General features: G+C 37.7%; 1 protein-coding gene across 5 annotated transcripts in view; it reads right to left on the bottom strand.

Moving 5' to 3' along the window:
* Positions 1-26,159, bottom strand: part of FNDC3A (fibronectin type III domain containing 3A) — a 112,570-nt gene that overhangs the window by 79,992 nt on the left and 6,419 nt on the right. For 3 of the 5 annotated variants that reach the window (XM_010400430.4, XM_010400431.4, XM_010400432.4), the window contains exon 2: positions 14,813-14,941. In XM_010400430.4, the coding sequence (XP_010398732.3) occupies positions 14,813-14,914 (102 nt within the window). In that variant the 5' untranslated portion in view covers positions 14,915-14,941. Of the gene's footprint in view, positions 1-711; positions 803-3,950; positions 4,044-14,812; positions 14,942-26,159 lie in introns of those variants that run through there. The other 2 variants (XM_010400433.4, XM_010400434.4) reach the window with 2 other exon arrangements.

Consider the following 26,159-nt stretch of genomic DNA (forward strand, 5'->3'; position numbering starts at 1 on the left):
AATGCTCAATGTTACCTATTTTTATTCAGTAAAACTCTCCACTATCTGCAAGAGAGAATAGAGGATGTTTCTGCAGACTGAACCAGGAATGGAGTTTAATGTTTTTTCCAAGTCTTCAGCTTATTTCTAACACGAAAAAAGTGAATTAGATAAAAATGGCTGGAGTCATAAAAAAACCCTGTAAGACTAAGAATGCAAGCAACAAAAGGTGGAAGGGAGAGCTGTGCAAGGCAGAGCTGCAGCCACATTGATGCAGCAGGCTGCTCCAAAGAAAGGAAAAACTTAAGGCCAAACGTTAACACTTATCTCCATAAAGGTCTAGAAGTAATTTTTATCAGCAAGAAGCAGACGCTGCAGAAGTCAAAATAAGATCCTTAGAGGTATTTCACTCTGCCAATATGGTCACGGCAGTGTCTTTCAAAAGCAAGACAGCAACAATACAAGATATAGCTGATTTGTATCTTACTAATCTTTGTCTTTAGGTATACAGAATACTTTCATAAGCAACCTAAGATTTTGCTTGTGCCAGATGAATACACAGTTAACCTATTTCTTCATCGGAGCACAGTGAGGGCAGAATGGAATTTAAAACACAGAGTTAGCTAATCTTGTTTTGGATATGTTTGTTTGCACACTCATTAAGGCCAAAAATCCCATTAACTCCACTGAAATAACAATTAAAACCAACCCTTCATTCTTTAAGATACGCACTTCTACAAGCTTCTCTACTTGAACGTCCATCCTCCTAACAGAAGTAGTGACGTACCAGGAGATTGACAGGTTTCAAAATAATTTCAGCTACCTGACAGAAAAGAAAGGCAGCATTAGACTTGTGGCACCATCACGAATGTGTATTTACATTGCAACATGAAGGAAAAAAGCTTCCCTGGTACTTTCATTGGAAAAAAAAGTGACAAACTATAAATAGCCTTGCACAATTAATAACTGATCTCTGTCGGGTGGTTAGTAAGAAAGATGGAAACATATACCTATGGACATAATTGTAAAATACTAATATCAAAATTGGATTCATCCTGAAAAGGACCCTAGATGAAGTGAAAGACTTGCAGAGAAGGAAAACAAAAAGAGATTGGGACTAATCCCTAAGAATTAATATCTTCACTGTTTTAAGGCAACATCTTTCCACAGCAGAAACTGTAAATACAATTAGAAGTCGAAACTATTTCTGTCCCCATGGAGGGAAAAAAATAGCCCATCTGCTAAGTAAATAATAAAATAAAACAAAGAGCCCTAAAAGCTAGCTCCAAAAGATCTCACAGCAAGTTTGACACATTTTTCTTTTGCTCACCACTATACATGTGCAAAAGGAGGTCTCAAATAAGATTTAGAAGGCTAAAGAGCAAAGCTTCCTCCCCAGATAAGCACGCACAATACAGCCAGTCAAAAACTAATACCTCAAAATTATTTTGCCATTTCTATCAATTACATACATGAAGTGGACCAAAGAGGCAAAAGAGATTTTATTTGATAAAAACCCTACACATTCAAAACACTACTAATACTTTTAATTTATTGTTTAGGTTCTAAAAATTTAAATTCAGTTCAAAGTAAAAAAAACCCAAAACACCAAAACCAAAAAAAAAACCCCACAACAAAACAACCCAACACCCAAACAACAAACGACTGTGTTTAGAAGTATACTAGATATTCTTTCACACAGACACAAAAGAAAACAAATCCAGAATTAAGACATTTGTTTACCTTCTCCTTCACACTGCTCTATAAAGTTATGAGGATCTTCCTAATTTGGGGAATTTTTTGCAGATCAGATTTGAACAAGGTTTATGGAAGAGAGTTTAACTTACCCTTACCACATCATGATGATCTTAAGATTACACATTTTACAGCTAAATAACATCTGTATTTCTAACAGGACAGGACTGACTGAAACACTTTCTGATTCTTCTAAGCCAGCACAAACATCAAGAGAATCAAGTCAGATACAACAAAACTTTGTTTACAAGTTTGGTATTCACAGCCACATTTTAAAATCTTTTCTAGCATGTAACAAACTGTGTTGTCCAAATAAATGTTTTCATACCCAAAAGCTTCTCTGTCTGTAGAAGTTATTAGCTACTAAATATAAAACAGTATATAAATATAAAAATTTTAACTTTCCTAATATTTACAGGTTTATTCCAAAACAGCTAAGTGCTAGCTGAAAGACTGAAACTATAATTTTAGAGTTACTCGGATATGGGAGAAAGATTTTTGTATTTGCAATAAAGAAAAATAAATCATCAAGCTGGTTCTGTCTCCAGAATATCTTGGCTCTCAAAGCCATCCTTCAGTACCTAGGACTATCAGTCTCCTGAAGGGGAAAAGAAAAAAGGTTACATTTTTAAAACTGGACTGAGGCTAAGAAACCAAACTACATTAAACATTTGTGTCATGTGTGAAGTTGTGGGATAAGCCCACATGAGAACTGGCACTCTGTTCTCTCCATAGGTTAGCACTGTCTACAGCCATAAAGGCAAGAAAACCAAAGGAACCAGACTGAATTTCAGTGTAAATGGGGATTTTGAATCATTTTCTCTCCCCAGCCACCCACCAGCTCACTCTGAAGGGGAAAGGAACTGAATGGGTTACTTGGTTTCTTCCTCTAAAAGAAGATAGTTATGCTTTGTAAATTTACAAATTTTTCCAGAATGAGTGAAATCTGGGACAAATTTTCCAACCAAGTTAAAAGCCTCTGAATACATATATAACCAGAATGCTAATAGATCTACCACTAAACATATCATAACAAACAAACAAAAAAGCAATCCTTCAGCAACAAAGCTGATTCCTAGCCTGGCATACATATTAAAACACCAAAAAATGTGGGGAAGGAAGATGTGAAGGAGAAAGTGTAGGGGGGAAGGAAGCTAGAACATGCTACATTAATTTTAGTCATTGCTAATATTAAATATTTAGCATGAAGAAATAAGAGTATGTTACATTACAACTGTGGTTAAAGCACACTTAAATGTAACTGTATAGTAAGAGACTGTTCCTGTACAACAAGGAAGATTACAAGTTGGAGCAAAACAATATTACTAGAAGCAGAGTTCTGTTTTCCCCTCATTCTGGAATGGTTTTGGGGGATGTGTGTGTTTTATGGGATTATGGGGAGTTTTGGGTTTTTTTCCTACAAACAAACTTCCTAAAAAGCAAGAGGGTAAAGTGTTCCAAAATATTTGCTTGGATCTTTAAAACTGTAATTTGAAGACAATCACATTACAAACCATTTCTACACCAGCAGAAACAATACTATTTTCTGAGATGTTTTACTAAGGAAGAGAAGAGTTTCAGGCTTGGGATTTTTTTTTGGTTTTGTTTATTATTAGTCTTAAAACATCTATATTTAGCATTATATAGTTATAGGTGCTGAGTCAGTAGCAAAAGATTGTCAACAATCACAAATAATGGAAAGACTTCACCAATATCGTATTTCTAAATGCACTACTAATACACATCAACATGAAAAAAAAAAAAAAGACAGCAGTGGTTTGTCAAAAAATACTGCAACTGAAATTAGCTCAGCAGAACTCGTGAGAAGATTTTTACCCAAAAGGACAAAGGTAGATTAATTTTTGAGTATTTTTCAAATTTAGGAAAACATCGTAGCTAATAATCTTGGCCATTCTGACTTCAGAAAATTTTAGAACACTGAACCTGTTAAGAAGGTGGTACAGCCAAGCTCTTTGTAAGATGTACACTGTATCTTTAACAGTCTGTCTGCAACAAGATTATAAAAGGGTGTATTTCTAGAAAAGGGCGAATATAATACCACACAACTTCCAGGCAGAGCCACATTTATGCTCTGTCATTAGGGCACGTACTCAGAACAATTACATTTTTCTCCACTAATAGCTCCAATCAAGATGTTAATTAGTGACATGCTTTATCTCATAACCCATTTCAAAAGCCTTAGTGCTTTGACTTACTGTTGCTCGCATCCTTTTATTTCTCTCATTCAACTGGTGCTACCACAGTGACAAAGGATGAAGGAAGATTCAACAGTCACCACTCCGGCAGCTCCAATCTGTTCCATTCACTTAATACTGAGGCAATCTTCGGTGATGTGTTGAACACTGCCCCCCCCCCTCCCCCGTTAACAAGGCACCTTAACCTGAACGCCACGCAGGAAGATCTCCCTTTACCTTCCTCTATAGCTGTGCATCCACCAAGCATGTGGAGGCAGGATGTGAAAGGTAGGATCAATTAACAATATAGTCAGCAATACCTACCTCAAGCCTTCCTTCCTATCAAATTAGCCAACGTACAGTGAGCTTCCTGCTGTACATGAATGTATCATGTCACCATAGCAACTAAATCAACAAATAGCTGCTGCAGCATCTGCTTCTGGATCATCTAACGTCAGTCAACAGAAGGTTCGGGTTTAAGAGAACAAAGCTTCCAAATATATGCCGTTTTATAACTGCATTTTTAATTTAGCCTCCTGACTCCCAGATAGCATATACTAACTCAGAGTGAACCAACTTCTGACTTTATAATCTGGGATCCAATTTATGCCTTCATTTTGCAAGTAAGACAGAAAGAAGGGAGGGGAAAAAATACTTTGGAAAAGAATAAAAAGAAACAGCAAAGAAACAATCAACTGGATTCTAATGCACTCTCTCAAATACGGTGCTACTTTATATCATGCATTTACTAAGACACATGAAAAGACAGAAGTATGTTTCTGAACTTCACTTTATAATTTACATATGTCTGCCCTAAATAATACTGTAGACAGAAATACCTTTCATTAAATATTAATATTAAAGACATTTCAGATAGATGACAAAGATGGCTTCCCTCTGTTACAGTCTCCAGAGCTCAACTGAAAACATCGAGTATTGTTTTCTGGCAATCTCACATCTGTGGTTTTTAATCCCAACAACAGCTGGGGACCACTGGCACACCCTCATCTGAAGAAAGACAGTTACACAGGGCAAAACACATATCCCTCTCTTCTTGTCAGAAATTACTTCAAATACCACTTATGCATCACTGGTTTAAGTTCTAATCCATACGCAGACAAGACACAGGAAACTGCTTTGAAATTGTTTAGGTATTCAGAATGCAACAACATGAGATTACAGATTAAATGTTGTCTAAGATAATAAAAAATTCTGACATTACTAACATCTAATGTCTTCAAAGGTAATAACTAAGTGTACAAACACACACACACTTTTATGTAAAAGGACTCAAAGCTACAGCCTACTTATAACAAAAAAAAGTAACTTTCCACTCTTTTAACTTCAAGTCATATTTGTAACATTTGATCAGCATGAAATTATTTACCAAGTAAAAACTTTCTAGGCAAAAAGAATCAGTTATTCATATCGAGTATAATTTTATTATTAAAAACACCTACTTTTGGTTTCAAAGCAGATGGTTTCCCACCCATCTTTTGTTACAAGATTTTTTTGTTACAAGGAAAATCATTACATCTATGTTGGCTCCACAGAGTGTGGTCCAGCGAACAAGGAAAACTAGATGCAGACTCAAGATACTAACACTACTGTGGCTCCCACATGGACTTACTGTGATTTGTGGATTTGTCACCTCACCTATTCCAGAGTTCCCATTTGTAGGACTAGTCCAACTATTTTTAAGTTCCTACATGCTTCTGATCAAAGAATACAGCAAGACTTGAGCGTTGTTATTCATTAGCAGCACAGAAACTGCCAGATGGAATCACATCTGTGGTTGAGCTAAGGTGATGTCAGTTACAAACACAGCACAAATTGTTTTTCCATTGATGGTGTGTTCAAAATCTGCTGCTTATATCATAACAAGGCTAATGAGGCTATGAACTACTCTTTTCCATAATCAAGCCCACTATAACTTAAAAAAACATTTTAAATGGAAAAATACAAAAGATCTATGTAACAGGTATTACAGAGAGTATATGATTATTAAATAGGAACACCTGACATCGGTACTAAAGGCTAAATTAAAACAGTACCTTAAATTGTTTTAAATTGCCAACGGCTTATGAATTTCATGGTCATGAAGTGCTACTTCCAAGTACTTCTTTCTTAAAATCATCTTTCAAAAGATCTTTCTGTCTCCCATCATTGTTTAAACTTAAGAAAAGCTTCCTCTTTTCACATGCACATTGGCTACTAACCAATAAAGAGTTTTGAAAACTTTATGTTAAGCTTTGTACTGCACCAATTCATAGCAGACTCAGCACACAACACTTCTGTTATCTATATAGGAAAAGAAATGTTAGAATTTTCTTTTTTTCCTCAAATTATCTTCTGGTTTTAGTATCAACGATAGACAAAAACAGGCTTCTCATCATTATTTATAGAAGCATCCTATAGACTTCGATCTTTGTCCAAATAACATGATGCAACACTCTTAAACACCAAAGTTCTACATCTTCTATTTTCCACCACATTTATTTGAGCAAATTCCAGTTTACAGGTTTCCAATGACTACAGAATTCTCTACTCTAGCATCTGCTAGTACTGACTATGAGGATCTAACTGCTCTAGATATGGAGTTCAAAACTTTCTTCATGAAGAATAGTTAAGATATGGGTAGTAAAGGTCATTAACAAATCTTGTGTTTCAGGACCAGAAAGGAAATCCATACAGAATTAATTGTTACATAATATGTTGCAATAGCAATTTACATGCTTGGGATTTTGAAAAAAACAAATACAATCCAAACTATTTCAGCTTACATGGACAGTAGCTGAATGTTTGGAAAAAGCGAGCAAAAGAAGCCTTCTTTTCAGTGACATGCTCCTAAGGCCTGTATTTTCAGAGGACAGACCAAGCAACTCTGCATCATTTTTCTAAAAGACAGCTGACAGATAATAAAATCAGCAAACATTTCATCTTTTAACCATTGCTACAAGTCAGCATCACTGATTGTGCTAAGACGACAGAATATCCCTAGAAGCAACTGGAAACAAGGAGATTGGAAAGATGATGAGATTGTTCATCGGCACTGGCATTCAAAAACCATAGATCTCAATAAACTTTCATTGCTTTTTGTAGAAAGGCAGCTTGGGAAGATCCAAGAACTGGTGATTTTTTTCCCTAGAAAACAAATTTATTTATGAAAAGTTTTAAAAATTTTTACTGTACTTGTGTTTCTCCCCCTTCTCTTCATGAGGAAGATGATCAGCTGAAACAGCTAACCACTGAGAAAAAGTGCAGGCGAAGATGATTTCTAGCCTTGTTTTGTAAAAATACAAAGCTTTCTGAGAAGAACCAGTAAAAGTTAAATGTTGAAATCTGCATTGAATGTCACTGATAAATGTTCAAGGCTTGTTAGAGTCCGCAGATAACAGTGCCCATCAGTGTACATTCCACAAGTCTGTCTCATTCTTTAGTATTAAGAAATACTTACAATCTTGATCTACCTGCTTCTTCGTTTGTCTCCTCTCTTTTGCATTCTCAGTTCTCACAGCTTGCCTAAGTAAAGTTTTATTTGCTTAATTTACAGCAAACCCAATCTGCTTCATTAGCATTGACACAGTCTGTGGCTGGCAGATAGTGCACAGAAAATTTGCTACTTAAAATAATACCACTACTGTATCTTTAAATCAGCTAAAGTATAAACATAATGATAACAGCAGTGTTTCAAGGAATCTGGATAATGCAACAGACAAACATTTGGGCTTCAAAGTTTAAAGCTAATCCATGTTTACATGGAATTAGAAGGAAGCAGTGTTAGGGGCAGTCACTGAACTCTGGAACTTTCTGAGGCATCTGGTCATGGCCAGTGGTTAGACATATCAACCTCTAAAAAAAAAACTGGAAGACTTCAATCAGATCACTCTCATTTCATGATTTGTTGTTTGAAGTCTGCAGAAATTCAGTTTCTCATCCAGTTTTGCTAAGCAAAAGTGGATGAGAAACAGCTCACACTGCACAGCAAACGGGTAGCAAGGGCTAGCTAAGGTTCCAGCTAGTACTTCACAGGGGCTAGACCCCTCAGCAGGCATCCTCCCTGATCAATCTGCCAGTTTGCAACAGTCCAAATGTATTATGGCCTAGAAGAGAATTTTATATTTCCCAACGTTGCTTCTGACAGCTCAGATTCCTGTTTGCTGATATAGCAAGTTAAAAGCCCATAATATTTAAGACTGATAGATGTGTTTAACCTTTTTACCCTAAATAGTGCATAAAAGGAAATGCCAAAGGAAGAACAGTGTTTTCTAGTTATTCAAAAGAGCATTTAATTAAAAAAAAAAATCAAATGTTAAAAATTTCAGCATCACTTCTAAAGTAGCCTTTTTTACCCTGAAAAAGTACCAGTTTTGTGTAAATCTGGGCATCACTGTATATCAAAACACTGTGACAACACAAACTTGAGCCCGAAGAGAAATTAAAGGATACATCTCAACTAGATCAGATTGGAAAGACTTAATCAGTAATGGACCAGGGGCTTGGTGGAAGAAATCTCTACAATCCCAATCCTTTCCTATGTATTTTCTCCTCTACTTAAAGAGAATGGGAGAAAAAATAAAGCCAAGGGCTATTTTTTACTACAGTGTGTAAACTATAGTCTATCTGTTTGTGGAGAATGTCATTCTGCCTGCTCTATAAAGTGTATAATTCTATAATTAACATGCAAAGGGTTAATGGACTTTACTCAAGTATGGCAAAGTCTCAGTCTGCAGGGAATAGAATATGACAGACTATTTTAGTTGGAAGGGACCTATGATGATCATCTAGTCCAACTGCCTGACTAATTGAGGGCTGACCAAGTTGTTGTTAAGGGCATTGTCCAAATGCCTCTTAAAATGCTGACAGGTTTGGGACTTTGGCCACAACTCTAGAAATCCTGTTCCAGCATTTGACCACCCTCTCAGTAAAGAAACGCTTCCCAGGGAAAAACAGTTTTCAGCTAGCAGAGTATGTACCTCAGATAACTTATTTGCCAAGTGTATAATTCTCACGTATTTTAAGAGAGGAGTTTCTGTAACTAAAAATATGACTTTGCAAAGTAGTTACATTTTTGTCACAACTTACAGAGAGACTACAATAACTGTCTTTTGAGGAAACACAGCTAAGCACTTTGTAGGTCTTGGGAGTCTGGCATTCAGGTCATGGCTTACTCAGCATTAAGCATCCCCTGGCACAGAGAAGGGGAGAGATGGGGACATGCCTGAGTCCAGGACACTGCTTAGGCATAACTATACCCTTCCAAACCTTATTAATAGATGAGCACACAGACTCAGGAACCAGACCCATTTGCAACAGACTGCACAGGAGAACTGAGCTACCTCAATACTTACAGGTCCAGGCAATTTGCAGCTACTCACCTTATAAAAAAAGAGAGAGAGAAAAAAAGTACAGATCTTTAGTCACCTTCGTACACCATGAAAGGGATCATCTTCTGGACATGCTTATTTCTCCCCATTGACTGTATTAGCAACCTACAGTGACTAACTGACTTGAAATTCAGTTTTCATGTGTCATCAAATTCTCCCAAATGTCAGTTTCTGAACAGATTAATTCAACAGGGGTTGAATGCCTCAAGTATCTTGGGAGGAATCTACTGTATCAGAGACCAAATTAATCTAGGATTCATATCATGCACATGAAAACAGATATTTTAGAGAGAAAGGAGGATTACTGAAAAGTTTTATGAGGATGCTTCACTCCATGAATTTTCATACCAAATAGAAGTAGAAAAGGCTATGAACTACACAGCCTTCACTCTTGTTCCTACATTTATTTTCAAACAGAAAATATTAAAATAAACATATCTGAATGGTAGTATAAATTGTGAAATAAATCTGGAGCTGCTTTCTGCTCACTAAAAGCAGCATAGTATTCATACATTACTATACATCAAAGAATTTTGAATCCTCACTTTCTGCTGAGGATGATGGCTTCTTCTATGAAATTTAAAGCAAGTTTTCAATGCATCTGCTATCAAGGACACAGTTTAAATAAATTAGAAAAAATTCTGACCTCTAAAGCAAAAAAACCCCAATTTACGCTTAACTAAGAAAAAGCTTCACCCTTCCAAAGAAAAAAATATTATTAAATGAGATAGAGGAAAGATCTACCAACCCTGAGTCAGCAAAACTCACATATTTTTAGCTTTTCTTTCTGATGCTATTTTTAAAAAAAATCATAGCCAACAACCAGTTTAAAACTTCCATGGAAAAGATGTTTTTGTATACGGACTGTCTCATATAAATTTGATTATATATTTTCCAGTGATGGTTGCAACACAAAAGTGCTAATCAATCCTGGGGAAAAATACAGCTTGGTAATGAGCTTCCATAAGCTGGCACTGAAGCATTGCATGCCTGAGAGTTCCAATGGTTCCAGTGAACACACTTGTGCTGTGCTTCAATGCTATGAAGTCACTGAAGAATGGAAGAATAATTGTCAACTAAAACAAACTTCAATGAACCTCCAAAATGAGAAGTTAGATGTATCTGCTAATTCAATAGAGCCAAAGGGGAAGTATACAAAAAAAAAAAAAAAAAAAAAAAAAAGGCGAAAAAAAAATCAGCCAAAAAGGACAGAAGCAGCCATGCACATACTCTGTGTTCTGTGAAATCAAAGCACAGATAAAAGAAAGGAAAACAGCACAATATGGAAAGTGAGAACAGTTATAACACTGTATGTTGTTAAACAACTTCTAACACAGATTTTTTTTTTCTTGTAGAGGAAAAGATCATGAAACATATTGCAGTTCTAAGCTTGATTTTCAGCAGCAAGGCAAAACCAAAGCAAGCTGGAACTTGATAATGTACCATATGGTTTTCAGAAGCAGAAGTGCCAGAACAAAAACTGAGGAAACTAATTTAGCAATCTAGTCTAGATTTTTATTTTCCAATACCATATTCACCATTGTATTTCTGCTGTAAGCCACGTATGTAAACAATCTGAAAGCCGTAAAAGGGGATTACTTCATTTGTTTTATAGCCATCTATTACTCTGCTGACTGAAGATACCCTCCTATGACAACAGGTTAATAATAACAGCTTTTATATCACAGGTTTAAATATTTAAAGAAGAAATTGGTTTTAGGAATATTAATTTGTAGATGTGATGTTAAATATCTATTTAAACCCACATACAATATACACACACACTACACATATATACACACAGAGTGGGATTTCTGGAAAACCCACCAAGCATCTAAACTTCTCAATGAAATTTGGAGGATAACCAACCATCCTCCCAAGCTAGAAGTGTTACTTTAACCCTATACCTTGCCAAGAAATAAAGTCAGCTAAAGGTCAAACACTATGTCCCATTCCCCAGAGAAAAGGAAATGGTTGACGGGTACTGGGCTACTTATGTTTTCTGGTAATAAAGGACACATAGGTGATCTAGGAATGTCTCACTTTGCAACTGCTACCTTTAGTGGGAAGGTGCTGTGAGGGTCTAGAACTCCAGGGCTGCTCCATACTCGTGTCAGCAATATACTAATTTGTTTTGGAAAAGCACTGGGTGCTGTAGCAACTTCCCAAAACAATTTAACATCAGTGCGTTAAAGTACTTTGAACTCTTGCCTCCTCTTTTCCTCTCCTTCCACCAAATCAGGACTCACATTATCAAGCACATCCTTCCTGTCCAGCCTCAGCAATAATCACTAAAGCATCACTGCACTAGTTAACCTTATGTGAAAAACCCTCAAGCACTTCTGTCCTTATACCATGCGTTCCCAGTTTCACTTGGTTTCTATCAACTACTATAGACCTACTCCATTCTCAATCTACAACTTTACCATCAAGACATAAGAAGTACATTATACCCTCATGCTGAGCACAGTGACAGGAAGGTGTAAAAGCAATACTTCTGTGCTTAACAGAGGAGCAGCCAGCAGGCTTGGTCTTTGCTTTTTCTCTTCACTGGTTTCACCTATGAAACTAATCCCTTTTTCTGTGGGACACAGAACTAGGCAATCTTCCACAACAGCCCTGAGTGACATAAAAATATCCACACAGTTTAAGTTCCCCATGTTTTCTGACTGAACACTCACACATTCCTCTAACTTTGTGGATTGTTTTGTTTTAAAACATGGTGGAAAGTTACAGCTTTAACCTGATCAGACACTTCCGCTATTTGAAGCATATGACCTTTCCTCTTAACATGTTCAAATATTTGTACTGCTATTTCACATTCACACTGCTAGCAGAACTTCAAGTATTTGAAATAGATTATCTTGAAGATATGAACTGTTCCAGAAAAGTATTGAATAGTCTGTATCCATCTGGTAACTCAGTTATGCAGTATAAACAATCTAAGTCGCCATAAATACAAGAGTTAATTCTGGTAAAATGCAAGAAGGGGTAAATTGATTTTTAAAATTCTCAGATGTTTTACATCTGAACAAAAACTTGCAAGTTTAGTATACAGTTAGCTAGTCTAAAAAATACCAACATAGAAGCAAAATAGTTAAATAATGAATTTTCTACTGGTTTTCAATAACTTTTCAGTCAGGACTGACTAAAACTAATTAGTTCAGCTACAGATCAACTTACACACCATGAATATAGAAGAAAATATCCATTTCTTTACGTGTACAAAACCGCTCTGAATTTTGATTGCAGGAACACAGATTTTGTCAGCTCTACAGGTTAAGTTAAAGTTTATGCAATCCAACACCAATGCTGTTACAAAAGGAACTGGAGAAGTACTTTTCATATATCAAGGAAGTAATCCCTACAAAATGTGTGTACTGTAGCTAAGTAAAAAGCTACAGTCTACAGTACTACTCTGTACTAATTACGGAAAAATTAGTACCTCCATCACAAAGATAGAAGTCTTCTCCCTTTTTATAGTTTCTAAGTTACAAGGGAAAATAAAGGAATACAATGAACTAATATTCAAGTTTAAAATATTTTTCAAAAAAATATGAAAAAGGTGCAACGCTACAGTGTTTTGTACTTGAATACATCATATTTTCAAGTGCAGTATCTACCTCTTTCATGAGTACCATATAAAACAAACATAAATGATTTTAAGACTGTCATAAATAAATAAGCAACTGCCTGACCTTTTTGAGGCCCAAGTCTTAACTGGGCAACCTTGACAGAGAACACAGTCCCTGCAATTCTGCACTTCCCATATTTCAGACACACAAAGTATTTTCTACCTACTGATGGCTTTTAAATCACCAGATGCAAAAGGGTTTCCATTAAAGTTTCCTGCCACTGAACAAATTCACTCGCTGACTCTTCATGAATCTTGTACCAGATGTGAAGGAAGGACAGAGAATTAAAGTTGCAACTTTCACTCGACATTGTGAAACACGGAACAGGAGACAACACTGTGGTATATAACCACCAGTTATCATGAAATGGGGAAAGAAAATTACTTGCCTTATTGATGACCAATGAAAATTCTCTTTTTAAAAATACATGTGATTACTACCAGTTCCACTTTAGACAGTAGTTGTAATGAGCTGCCTTTTGTTTTTAATAAAAAAGGACAGTAACAGCATATATGTTGTTTTTCCATAAGAAGATTAACACAACCCACCCCCCCCAGATTCATTTCTTTGAAGAAATACTTTGCTTGTTTTCCAGTTTTAATCTTATTTGGCAGGAGAAAGAGACAAAGTTTTAAGAAAACGTATATCCAAAAGAACATTTAAACTCATACCTGACTCAAAATCTTGCATGATTACAGTGTAAGCTTGACAGTACAGCCTGGCAGTCTTATTTTTACGGAGGGCAGAACAAGTAACTCGGTTTCAACTATGTTTGAAAGGTCATGGTAAAAAGGGGAAGTTCCCAAGGACTAGAAGAAAGCAAATGTCAGTGCAGTCTTCAAAAAAGGGCAAGAAGGAGGATCCAGGGAGCTAGAAGCTGGTCAAGATCACCTTCAGATCTGGGAAGATGAGTGAACAAAGCTTCCTATAAGGCATTTTCAAATGCATTAAAGACAAAAAGGTGATTTGGGGTCATCAGTATGGATTCACAAAGGGTAAATCATGCCAGACAAACCTGGATGGTATTCTACAGTGAAATTACTAGCTTGGTGAATGAGGGGAGAGCATAGCTAATGTTTATCATGACTTTAGCAAGGCTTTTGACACTCCTTTGAATAACACAGAAACTGATGAAGCACAGAGCATAGGCACCAAGGTAGACTGAAAACTGGACCAAGTGCCAGTCTTGAAGTGCTGTGATCAGCAGTGCAAAGGAGCACTCCTCCTAGCAGGAGGCCATCCTCTGGTCACCTACTGCAGTGGCTGACACTGGGGCAGACAAGGACTACAATCTTCTTTAAAGACCTGGATGATGGGACAAAGTGCATCATGAACAAGTGACACAAATCTGAGTAGAGCAGCTGATGCACTAGATGGTTGCACGGCCTTTGAGAAATACAAATTCTAGAAGTGTCCAGGCAGACACTACCATACACAAGCAAGTCCCACCATTCAAGCTACCCAGTTGTAAGCAACTATCAGTCTGGAGATCACAGTTATTAGCACATGTTGTGCCTGAGCTACTATATTCTACCATAGGGAAAGGTTTATTCACCTTAATAAGATCATCCAGTAATATAAATATATAACTTCCAAACTAAGACACAATCATGGCTTGACAACTCGGCAGCTGTTTGGTCCCATTCTCCCACGAAGTTCTTTCACAACACAGGTCTCCTGCTTCATATTTCTTACAAATCTCATCTCTGCACCAGTTCTGCCTTCACCTCAATCTCTAATATATGTGTATGCCCAAAGCTGCACAAATATATTCCAGATGAAGGATTACTATCTTTTACACTGTCAACATGTCAGTGATGCTGTTGGAAGGAAAAAAAAATATATACTGAAGTTTCCTTACCTGTTGTGCTCCATCCCCACTAACAATAGGGGAAGTCAGAAGAGGGATTTCACTACTTATAATTGAAGTGGTATCCAGTAACGGTGGATGTTCTGCCATCATTGATGGTACACTAATTCACAAGATCACCTGCAAAGAAAAGTTACTCAGATGGTTAAACTATATAAATATTTCAGAATAATTATCCTTAAAACCTGCCTCACTTTAGAAATAGCAACAACAAAAGAAGATTATGAAATTAGACACCCTAAGAAAGTACATTTCCACAACAACCTAGCAATCACACAAGCCTGAAGATGTATTTTGCCAGATAGTACAAGCCTTAATTATATACAGAGGGCGGTTTACACCCCCCCTAGCGGCTGAACTTCAGAGGAACAGAAAGATGGAAAGAATTCACTAAGGGTGAATGGCACATTCAGAATTCCCACAAGTTAATCACATTTTGTATCTGAAAACAGTGCTTTACATCAAACATAGACATAAAGATCAGGCTGAGAAGAAGCTTGTACAGTATTTCTAAAGCATACCTGCCTCTCTTAGCCAGTACTTAGAGTAGCCTGGTGAAAAAAAGTAAATACCATTTTGGAGTTATACAGTCTGATAGACAGTAGTGTTACAGGCTTTTACAAGTTTTGCCTTCATATCATCTGGCTAATGAAACTCCCTACAAGGACTTCCAAACTTCTGGTTCAGATATACTGTCTGCTCATAAACAGAGGTATTTACTAGTTACAGCATTAACTTTAAATGAAAAAATACCCGATAAAATGGAAGGATGATAAAGTCAGCTTCATGACAATGACTTCAGTACCAAGCTCTAGAGATACTTAGTTAACTGGTACAGCTTACTACTCAGAGGCATCCTCTAAAACTTCACCCCACCCAATGGACTGGTTTTACTCACTTGTCCCTCTAAGGCAGATGCTGTAGCTCTGCTGGGGGTTGAAATCTGTAGTTCAGGGCTCTCAGTACAACAGGACTCACGCATTAACAAAGTACTACAGGCCTCTTGTATAGCTACACATATACAGGACAGCTTAACTATTCCCATACTGCTGGTTGTCCTACTGTAAAACTGAGAACTTAAAAAAAAAAAAAAGCATTCTAACATTATTTTAGATGATTCATTTCCTTTCATGGTATAAACTGCAAAGGTTTAAGTTGGGGAAATAGAAAAATCTCTCTAGGTTAAAACACTCAAACCTATCTGTGATTACTTAAGAATTCATCACTGCCTATGCCAAGTCATTTATACCTGCTTAGCCAGACTAATTGGTCTCTGAAGCAATAAGGACAGGGTTTTTTATTCCTGCCTTACTTTAAAAGCTTTCCTCATCATGAAACAAATTCTCCAGGCTACAGTCAGTTTCCACCACTTCTGTAGGTGGGCAGAGGGCTAACGAAAGTTACTTAGATCATCTCTCAAGCCAGCAAGTTTGATGGTAAGCTCCTCAGGATATTTCCCAATGACTGTTTAATGCAAAATGAATGCACAGCCTGAAAGCAGAGGTTAGAACCAAGGCATCCCTCCTCCCACAACAGCTACAACCAGGCTTGAAGTTGTGCCATTTCTTGGTCTTACAGCTCCAAATGTTCTGTGCTATTATCTAAGTGTCACAGAGAGAAAGGTAATTTCAATACTCCAAGCAATAATGCAACATACTCCTGAACTAAGCTGGCTTGAACTTCCCCAGGTTTAAGGTGAGTGCAGCTCATTATTTCCAAGCCACCATGCTAATGACTAGCCTCTTGTATCAGAAAGCACTAATCACCTTTATCACACACTTTTGACTGAATTCATAACTTATGATGCACTCAGTGTGATCACTATTTATTAGGCATAAATCAAAACACGTCTATCAAATTGAACAGCAGTGAGAATTAAACATAACCTAAACTGACCCAAATACAAATGTCAGACCTGTTCAGGTCTTCCAAGACAGAGGTAGCTCTGAACATGTCTAACACCTGGTCTCAGGTTCATTCATTCCTAGAATCATTTAGGTTGAAAAAGACCTTTAAGATTATCAAGTCCAACCATTAACCCAGCACTAAAGCATGTCTCTAAGCACCACGTCTACGTATCTCTTAAATATCTCCAGGGACGGTGACTCTACCACTTCCCTGGACAGCTTGTGCCAGTGCTTAACAACCCTTTTGGTGAAGAATTTTTTCCTACCATCCAATCTAAACTTCTCCTGGTGCAACTTGAGAACATTTCCTCTTGTCCTATCACTTGTTACCTGGGAGAAGAGATTGACTCCCACCTGGCTGCACCCTCCTTTCAGGCAGTTGTAGAGAGCAGTAGGGTACCCCCGAGCCTCCTTTCCTCCAGGCTAAACACTCCCAGCTCCCTCAGCTGCTCCTCACCAGACTTGTGCTCCAGACCCTTCCCCAGCTCCGTTGCCCTTCTCTGGACACGCTCCAGCACATCAATGTCCATGTAGCGAGGGACCGAGAACTGGACACAGGTTTGAGGTGCAGCCTCACCAGTGCCAAGTAAAGAGGGACAATCCCTGCCCTGGTCGTGCTGACCACACTATTGCTGATACAGGCCAGGATGCCGTCAGCCTTCTTGGCCACCTGGGCATACACTGGCTCATGTTCAGCTACTGTTGACCAGCACTCCCAGGTTCTCCTCCACCAGGCAGCTTTCCATTCTCTTGCACAGGTGTTTAATGATTTGATTTGTACAAAAATTAGGTGCCCACAGACACCAAAGTGCTTAGGTTGGTAGTCCACCTTTGGCACCCAGCCTCTAGTGCCTTAACTGGGACACAGCTAAGTTCCATGTCTGGATTCAAGCATTTGATTTATTCTGGAGACAATTTATTTTGCTTGTCAATAAACCTGACAGGAGGTACTATGTAGAATGTTCCTGACACCCTCTACAACAATAATAAAAGTGCTACCTGTCAGACTGTGTAATCAATCTAGGGAAAAAAAAAATGTTTTCTTGACAACACAATATTAGATTTCTCTGCAATGTCACTGAACTAGTCTTGAAGACTAAAGGTTTAAACTTCACGCCAGTGTGGGTCTATACTACACGTTCATCAAAAGCCTTTTCCCCATCAGTAGTCGAGAGGCACCAATCCGTAAAAGTCAGTGCACATAATATGGTCACACAGTAAGATGTGGTATGTTCAGCCATTGCAGGTGCCTTTTTTTTTTGCTATGAGGACAAAGGAAGATACCAATTTGAAAAGAGAGAATGTACGGCAGGAGGAGAAGTCAGCTAAAATGGACAAAAGGTTGGCATCAAGATAAGCAGAAGAGCTCAATAAACATATCTTGGAAATAAACTATATCATATTCAATGCAAGGACCTCCTGTGCAGCCAGAACCTTTAGATCAGCAGATCCCAGTAGCTTGCATTCAAGACCTCTTGAAGATATCTACCTAGACCTTTGAAAAAGACTTGCAAATAACTTGAGTCCTAGGAAAGTCTCAGAGGTCTGGAAGAAAACTAGAAGTTTGGCATTAAATACTGTGTTGTAAAAGGGACAATCTAGTCCTGTTAGCAAACAACAGTCTGAGGCCAAATAAAAATGGTCAACACTGGATGTTATTTGTAAAGAACTAAAATACAATTAAGATTGATTGAAAAAACCTTGTCCAATTAACTTCATATAAACCTTCTGGTGATGGATATTGCTGGAAAAGGTACTAATAAGTGGACTGGAAAAACAATCTTAAAATCTTATTTGGCATTAGAGAGCATTTCTCTTCAATAGAAAAACAGAACAGATATTACATGGATTAATACTGGATGGAAAGTACTTAAATATTAACAGTAAATACAGAGTTGTTGAGCCATGTGAGTTTCCAATAGGAAGGGAAGGTCTCAGTTCTGGACTTCTCATTACAGAACATTATTTAACTTGGCTCTCAGGAAAAATAAAAAAATGAAGTCAAAAGGAAGTCTGGAAATGACAAGTCATGAGAGTGATAAGAGACTGAGTCATTTCACTAAACTAAAATAGCATGAATAGCTAAAAAAGTTAGGCATAGCAATAAGTATTAATGCATAAAGGTAAAGCTACTCCTTCTAAAACTAAAGAGAATGAACTCAATCCTGTGAAGGGTTGATTCTGACAAGGACAGAATAATAAAAGCGGACAGTCAAACACAAGCTTGCCAAAAGGTTTTATCAGTTATATCAACAGGTCTACCTCTCTTAGCAACATGGAGACGAAGATGTTTGTCCTGCCTCTGGCTGGAAATACCTACCATCTCTACTGGAGTAACTTCACAAGCTTTGTCTCCAGTTTTCTGACTAAAAATTGCTGCTAACTGTTCCAAGTGTGAGCAACAACTTCTTGAACATATTGTTCTATACTGAAAATACTGAAAGCAAAGTATGTGCACACAGTAATTTCAGTCTTAATCCTCATAAAACTGCTTCAGATGATGTAACTGTCCTCCATCTCCATCTAGCTTCTGGATATACTCAGGACTTAATGAGGTAATGAAAAGGGCACAAGAAAAACAACTTGCATCTGGACAACAGGTAAAGGTTCAGACTGCAGAACCACTACAAACAATTCACTAGCCTATTGTCAGATTTCCTGCACCATTGAAAACTTTGATGCAGCAGCCTTCAGAAGGGGTAAAATAACATATGGGATCAACCAAAGGATTTATTTAAGGCCTACTCACTGCACCATTCTTGTGGACATATTAGAAGGGACCAGATAAGGAAGAGGACACATTAGTTGACTAGATAGGTAATTCTCAGTTGCTAAGCACAGAAGCAGCCGAGAAGTAATTTGCTACTGGTGGAGCATTAAATGCATGGTTATTTAGAAATCTATACTGCTTCATGCACAGCAGCAACTGTGCATGAACAGCTATTTAATTTCTTGTCTTGCTACTGCATATACTGAACTAGCAGCAGACATTCAGAGTGAATTCAAGACTGCAAACTCAGTCTACACTGCATCTCCACTGAGTTTGTTCTACAATGCAAAGAAAGCATAGGGTCTCTTGAGATTACAACCAAATTGTGTAGGTTAAAGCTTTGTACAAGACTTACACTATAAACTACCTATTGCCCACTACCCCCACCTGAACTGCTATTAATTTTCCCTATTATCATAGGAATTTGAAAGTACCTTGAAAGAGTTTTCTGAAGCCTTTTAAAGCTGAAACAAAGTGAGGGTATCTAAACTTTCTGGATGTGATTTGTTCAGACTCCAGGGCTTATGCCTGAGGAACCTTTAAGGAATGAATTACACTAACAAGGCAAAAGGCTAAATGATGTTAAAGCTCAAGAACTGTGTTCCAACCCACACTCCAGTAAGCAAGTTTGTCTTCCTGAACTGTAATGACAATTTAACTGAGTCAATCCTTAAATGCCTTCAGATTTGATCCCTTAATGTTTCTGTGGCATTACCCTCAGGCTGTAAAGCACAACAGAACGCTGCTTTTTACTCAAGTCAGTTGTTCACTAAGGGTTAAGGAGTGTTGTAAGGCTGAGATCATTGGGCAGTGCATTCAGTACATTTCCTCTGCACATGCAAAGGATCAGCACTTCCCTCTCCAAGAGACTAGCAGCTGATCTTAAGGATAGTCTCTGAAAAACACATCAGCATTATATCAGCTGGATCTCCAAGGTAAAACAACATGAGTCAGCAGCATGTGTCCCGTAGCAAGGAAGGCATACGGGGCCGTATTAGCAGAGAAGTACAGCCAATGGGCTGAGGGAGGCAATTATTCCCTGCTACTCAGTGGTAATAAGGTGGAATCTGGAATACCGCGTTCATTTTTCTCTTCTCAGCCACCTCCTCCTCCCAGTATAAGAGAGATGCTGCAAAGATTGTTCCTGGGCTTAGGCCCATGAAAGACAAGGAGAAGCTAAGAGTACTAGAGTAGCCAGGGGTCACCTGCTAGCTGGATACCACTACCTGAAGGATGCTTGTTGAGAGCCTTAAAGCAAACTCTTCCTGTTGTGTGTTGCAAAAGTACAAGTGTTTGGACAACACTCCCAGACACAAGGCATGACTCCTGGGGTGTCCTGGGCAGCGCCAAGAGTTGGACTCTATGATCATGACAGGTGCCTTCCAACTCAGCATATTCTATGATTCTGTGATGGGCATGCACTGCACCACTGGAAATTCTGTCTGTTCATAAAGATAAAAAAATGGTATCTTGACAATGAGAGTGATGTAGCACTGGCATACATTGCCCTGAGAGGTTGCAAAATTCTTAATCCTGTAGATCAGTAGTCTCCAAAGAGGGGTAAACACACCCCAGCACAAGTCAAACTCTTGGCATGTGAGAAGAAAATATTTTTTGTTACTGAAAAAAGCCCCCTTTTAAATAGTGGTTTTCATCTCTATCTTATCCTTTTTTTAAATTTTTGAGTATGCTTTAGAGTATACATAAATTAAGAGAGTAGCATATGCATATAATTAAAAAGATTACATACATTGGAGGTGCACAGTCAAACATCTTTACTTATGGAGTGCATGATCAAAACATTTGGAGACCAGTGCTGTAGAAAATCAAAACCTGACCATGGCAAGGTCCTAACAAAGGGCTGAAGAAGGCAATCTCCAAAGGCCCTGTCAAGCAGAATTCTCTTATGAATTTCAGAATATCTGTCAAACAAAATACAACACATAATGCCGAAGTTAAATGGTTTACAGTAGATCAGAACCCAGAGAGGGGACCATAGTTTGCCTCCAAGCTCTTAAAAGCTGTCAGATTCTCAATTAAAATTTCAAAGCAGCAATGACACTGGTAATCAAAACTCAAACTTGGACACTTAAGACTCAAACTTTGGAAGACATACCCATAACTCTCTCCACAACAGAACTGCTTTATAATCTGGCCTTTCTCCTAAGAAGAAGAGGAAGGCTGCATTAGAGGATACTTACAAATTAAAAAGTTACATTTCTGCATTAAACATCCTACACAAACAGGCTTTCCAGTTCAGCTGGGATGTAGGCACTACTATGACAAATGCAGTGATAGCTAATAACAGTGCTGTGTACAAGAAAAACATATGGACCACTCCTTTCCTAGCGATTCACTGCTTCTGGTTACTGAGTTTGATACAAAATATAATTAATTGATTTTCCCACAACTAGAGGACTTACAAGGCCACACTCCACAGTGGTACTGCTGGTGCCTAACTGAAGGAGAAACTTGCATTATTTTTCTCCTCGGTTTTATAATTTACAGAGTACTGCTTCTCTACCTACCTACTTATCATCACAATGCTTACAGCAACTTAATACTCTTTCACATCCTTATTCTGTCAAATCTAGTGAACAACAGACACAAACTTTTATTACTCCAGACAGCTGTTCACAAGAGCCTTGATTCTATACAACACAAGGACAGAAGTTTAAGCAGGGACAAAACAAAAGCATTTGACATAGAAGGGTGCAATGTAAGAAACGGGCTTAATGAAATCAATATTAAATGTTTCCAAACTGCATATTGCTCTTACACAAGAAGTAAAAAAAACCAGGGCTTTTCTATGATTTCTTTGTCAGTACTGCAGTTTCATACATGCTTCAACCAGTATCATATTACAGCTGCCAATTCAAGGTTGCCGTAAGCTGTGTTTTCCCAGTGGGCTCAGCACAGCAGAGCAGGTATGCATTCCTTATTCACCTGGGTCTTCATGCAGCTATGTTCCCCCAGGAACCACAGGCAAGCCTCATCCTCCAGTCCAGATAACTTCCAGTAAGAAAGGAAAGCTTCTCTGAACAGGGGACAACACTTCTTAGGTTTTGCCGAAGGCCAAGGAATGAATTTACAGAACCAAAAAGACCATAAAACCATCACCCAATCCTAATGCATGAAATGCTTTGATTCTGCCTTCTCCAACATGAAGACAGCAGATGCACTTGAAAAACAAACACCTTTCAAATGGCTGAAGCAAAAAAGCCCTATTTTATATAGATTGGAGCCTCACATCTGACTCTTCTTTTCAAGAAGATGCAAGCTACTATTTAAACTTTTCCTGTGATTGAGACATTTATAAGTAAACACACACCATGTCCATTCTTTGGTGCCTACTGTGAGATAAATTTATTCTTTATTATATTCTACAGTCCTTAAAATGTCTGAAGTTGTCAGGCAGGAGATACTTGTAAAAATTACTAATTCCTTCCAATCTGTCAAATCAGCCATCCAGTTCAGAACTTATGAGACAAGAGTGGACAAATAGAAGTGCCCAAGATGTACAAATATGCTAAAATGAGGAAAATTCTTTAATATTCCAACGCAGCCCAAGGGTGAAGTTGAAAGAACAATATACAACAGATGTTAGTAATATCACTTAATGCACTACTGGAAAAAGCTCAGATAGAGTGATGCAGCTGGTGTAGAAATGTATTAGAATATAATTACCCAGAGATCCATAAGGTTGTAGCTGAGCTATTAAAGTCATGAAGCATGCTGAAGAGTTTTGTGTTTGTTTTTAAGAATCAGAACTGAGCAGAAGGATTTTAATTTCTCCCCCTCCCTGTACATTTACCACATTTTCCAGTCAAAGAGTTTCAGATGTGGCAATTACAGTAAATCAGCTTTTCTTTTTCAGTTCTGAACTAATTATTTCAATTAATATGCAATTTATTTAAAATATACACTTTGCTCCTGATAAAGTATTTTTCCTGTTTTAGAAATATTTTCCTGGGACACTTGATAAAATATTTTTCAACGGAACAGAGAAGGGTTATTTTTTGTTAGAAGAAAGGTGTTCTGTGGAACATTTCTCCTTCACTAATTTGTCAATCTCCTTTTAAGTACGTTGAAAATGAAATGACTATTCCCTTCAGTGCTGGTCATAATACTAAAGTCACAGATAGGCAATACAGGAAAATTATAAAAATAGTATCGTTTCATGAACTAAATCAACAAAGTCTGACAGTCACTTAAGAGTGAAGATACGCAAAAGGTTTTAATAAGCACTGGAAGTTCCTATCAAAAAAGAAGAATCTACAACATCTACCATGACTATGGAAATACTTCAAGTGTTGTCACAGACACTCACTCAACGTAATTCTCAAAGTCTGAGAAACACAATACACAACTCTGTTCAAACTATGTTACCACCAGAAGGTGAACACTAAAAGGTGTAAAATTAATGCAGTACTCTTATGAAGTAAATACTGACTGCTGAGCAAATTCAAGTTGCATGTCAACAGCCAACAGTTACCAGATCTAACTCACGCCCAATCATCACCACCCGCTCTACTCAGAGCGAGAATGGCCAAGCCCTACAACGGCAAGCCTTAGCACTGCAGGAGTTTAGTGTGCTACAGTAAATTAATACTTATTTCAGGTTACCTTCATACTCCAGACTCTAAAGCGCAATGATTTAGGAGCAGTTTCAAATGCAGTTCATGCATTCATGCCATGGGTACTATAACCTATAAGAGAATGCATAGTAGATAATTGGAAATACCCCAGCTGTTCAAGTTTAATGCATTTGTATTTATGAGCCAGCAGTTTTTGAATCTGAGCCAAAGAGGCTAAGTTTTTAATAGTAGCTGATGTAGGAAACTAAACTTTTGAAGGTGAAGACTGCATAGAGGAAAAACTAGACAGTGATAAACCAGTCATCCGTAAAGGCACAATATGTTCATGGACATTTAGTACCTCAGCTTGCCCAGTACAAGTGCTGAACGCTTGACTGTACACAGCAAGACCAGTGCAACCAAGACTACTTCAAAACACCACATTCTGGTTTTAAATGTTGTTGTCATTATTGTATTATAAAAAAACATCCACAAACCTTATCTGGATGAAGTACATATAACTTGAAGCTGTTGCCTATGAAGAATTCAGTACTTCCCACCTATTTACCCCTCCCTCTTATACCTTCAAAGAAGTCTAAACTGGTTCTGTAGCTTTTAGTAAGTGGTAAGTGCAAACCTAACACAAATTGGAATTAATCTGTTAATTTTATTTGGAACTAATTTGATAGTGTGCATTTTACAATCAATGAGCAAACTGTCAACAGTCGGGGGCAAACCTATGCCTAGTCTTTAGCAGGTACATTAATCCAATGCACTGACACACACAGGCTGCAATACTGTGACCTGCTTTGTCTTGGAGAACAACTTCCATTTAGATACTCACAGGAATCATCCTCAAGAAGAAATGAGGAGAATGAACTGCATAGTGTATTTTTTGCACCACTTGTAAAAGATCTACAACACAATTCTTTATTTATGCTACGTTGATCTAAACTATGTTTTGTTTTACACTTTTGTAACTCTCAAGAATTTCCTTAAACCCTCCTAGTTTTACTTTTATACCAGCCAAACTAGATTCTTCTAAGCTTCTGCCAGGACTGGATTTCCTTCAGTTTGTTTTCTGAAAATCACATGGCTTCAAAACCAACTTGGCCTTTCCCACTTAACTATTACTCTTGCCTTCATTTCTGTTTAATAACATGCTTAGTTTTTGAGAAAACAAGCAAATTCAATGCCAAGAATCAAGCTACTTCCTCATTTGTTATTGACTCCCTTTTCTCAGAGGTTATGAGTAGCAAGTACAAATTTCCAAAACAATTTTTCACATGATACCTTTAGCGCAAACTAAAAACATGGATATATTTTTATTAATGCCTGCACCTGGTCAGTGAGATAAATTTATTGCAGAGACAGCTGCTGGTATTGGAGCTACAAAGAGTGCATGACTCAAGCAGAATGAGCAGCTTCTAAAAAACTTGTATGAAACAGCTTTTTCCTGCCCATTCTGAAAAATGAAAACTGCGCTATCCAAATGTAAGGTGACGTAGGATCAATGAGGCTACAAAACTAAGACTTCAAAATTTCTCTCCACTGATTCTTTTGGAAAAGCTGCAGATCTCTGCTTCCATAAGGAACAGGACAACAGAACAGAACATGACAAATCAAGACAGACATATGAAAACTACTTCCCAAGAGTAAAAATTCACCAAAAAAGAAGGTCTTTTGAGGCCTAACAAACAGATTTGAAGCGAATTCTATTATCAAGAATTTAAACTGCTCTAAATCAGTTCTGCTAAATCATTCTAGCAGATCCCACTTCCACCACTGCCAGCAAGTGGTCAACAAACAGATGCAATTTAAAATTAGTCATATAAGAATTTGTCAGTTTTAACACAGAAGTTTCCTGGTCAATTTCATTTTTGCAAATAAACAAACGGATGCTACGTGTAGGAATAAACAGAGAGGAAGTGCTTCAAGAGGAACTGCTTCTGCCAGTCTCAATGCACCACATTCATGAAGTTACAGACTATGATAGTAAGAAAGGTCAAGAGGCACCCTGCTAGGTGCTTCACTTTCCTAATAGTGCATTAGAACTCAGCCACAATGGTACTGAAGCAGTTACT

Source organism: Corvus cornix, chromosome 1 (assembly GCF_000738735.6).
Source record: "Corvus cornix cornix isolate S_Up_H32 chromosome 1, ASM73873v5, whole genome shotgun sequence".
NCBI classification, from domain to species: domain Eukaryota; kingdom Metazoa; phylum Chordata; class Aves; order Passeriformes; family Corvidae; genus Corvus; species Corvus cornix.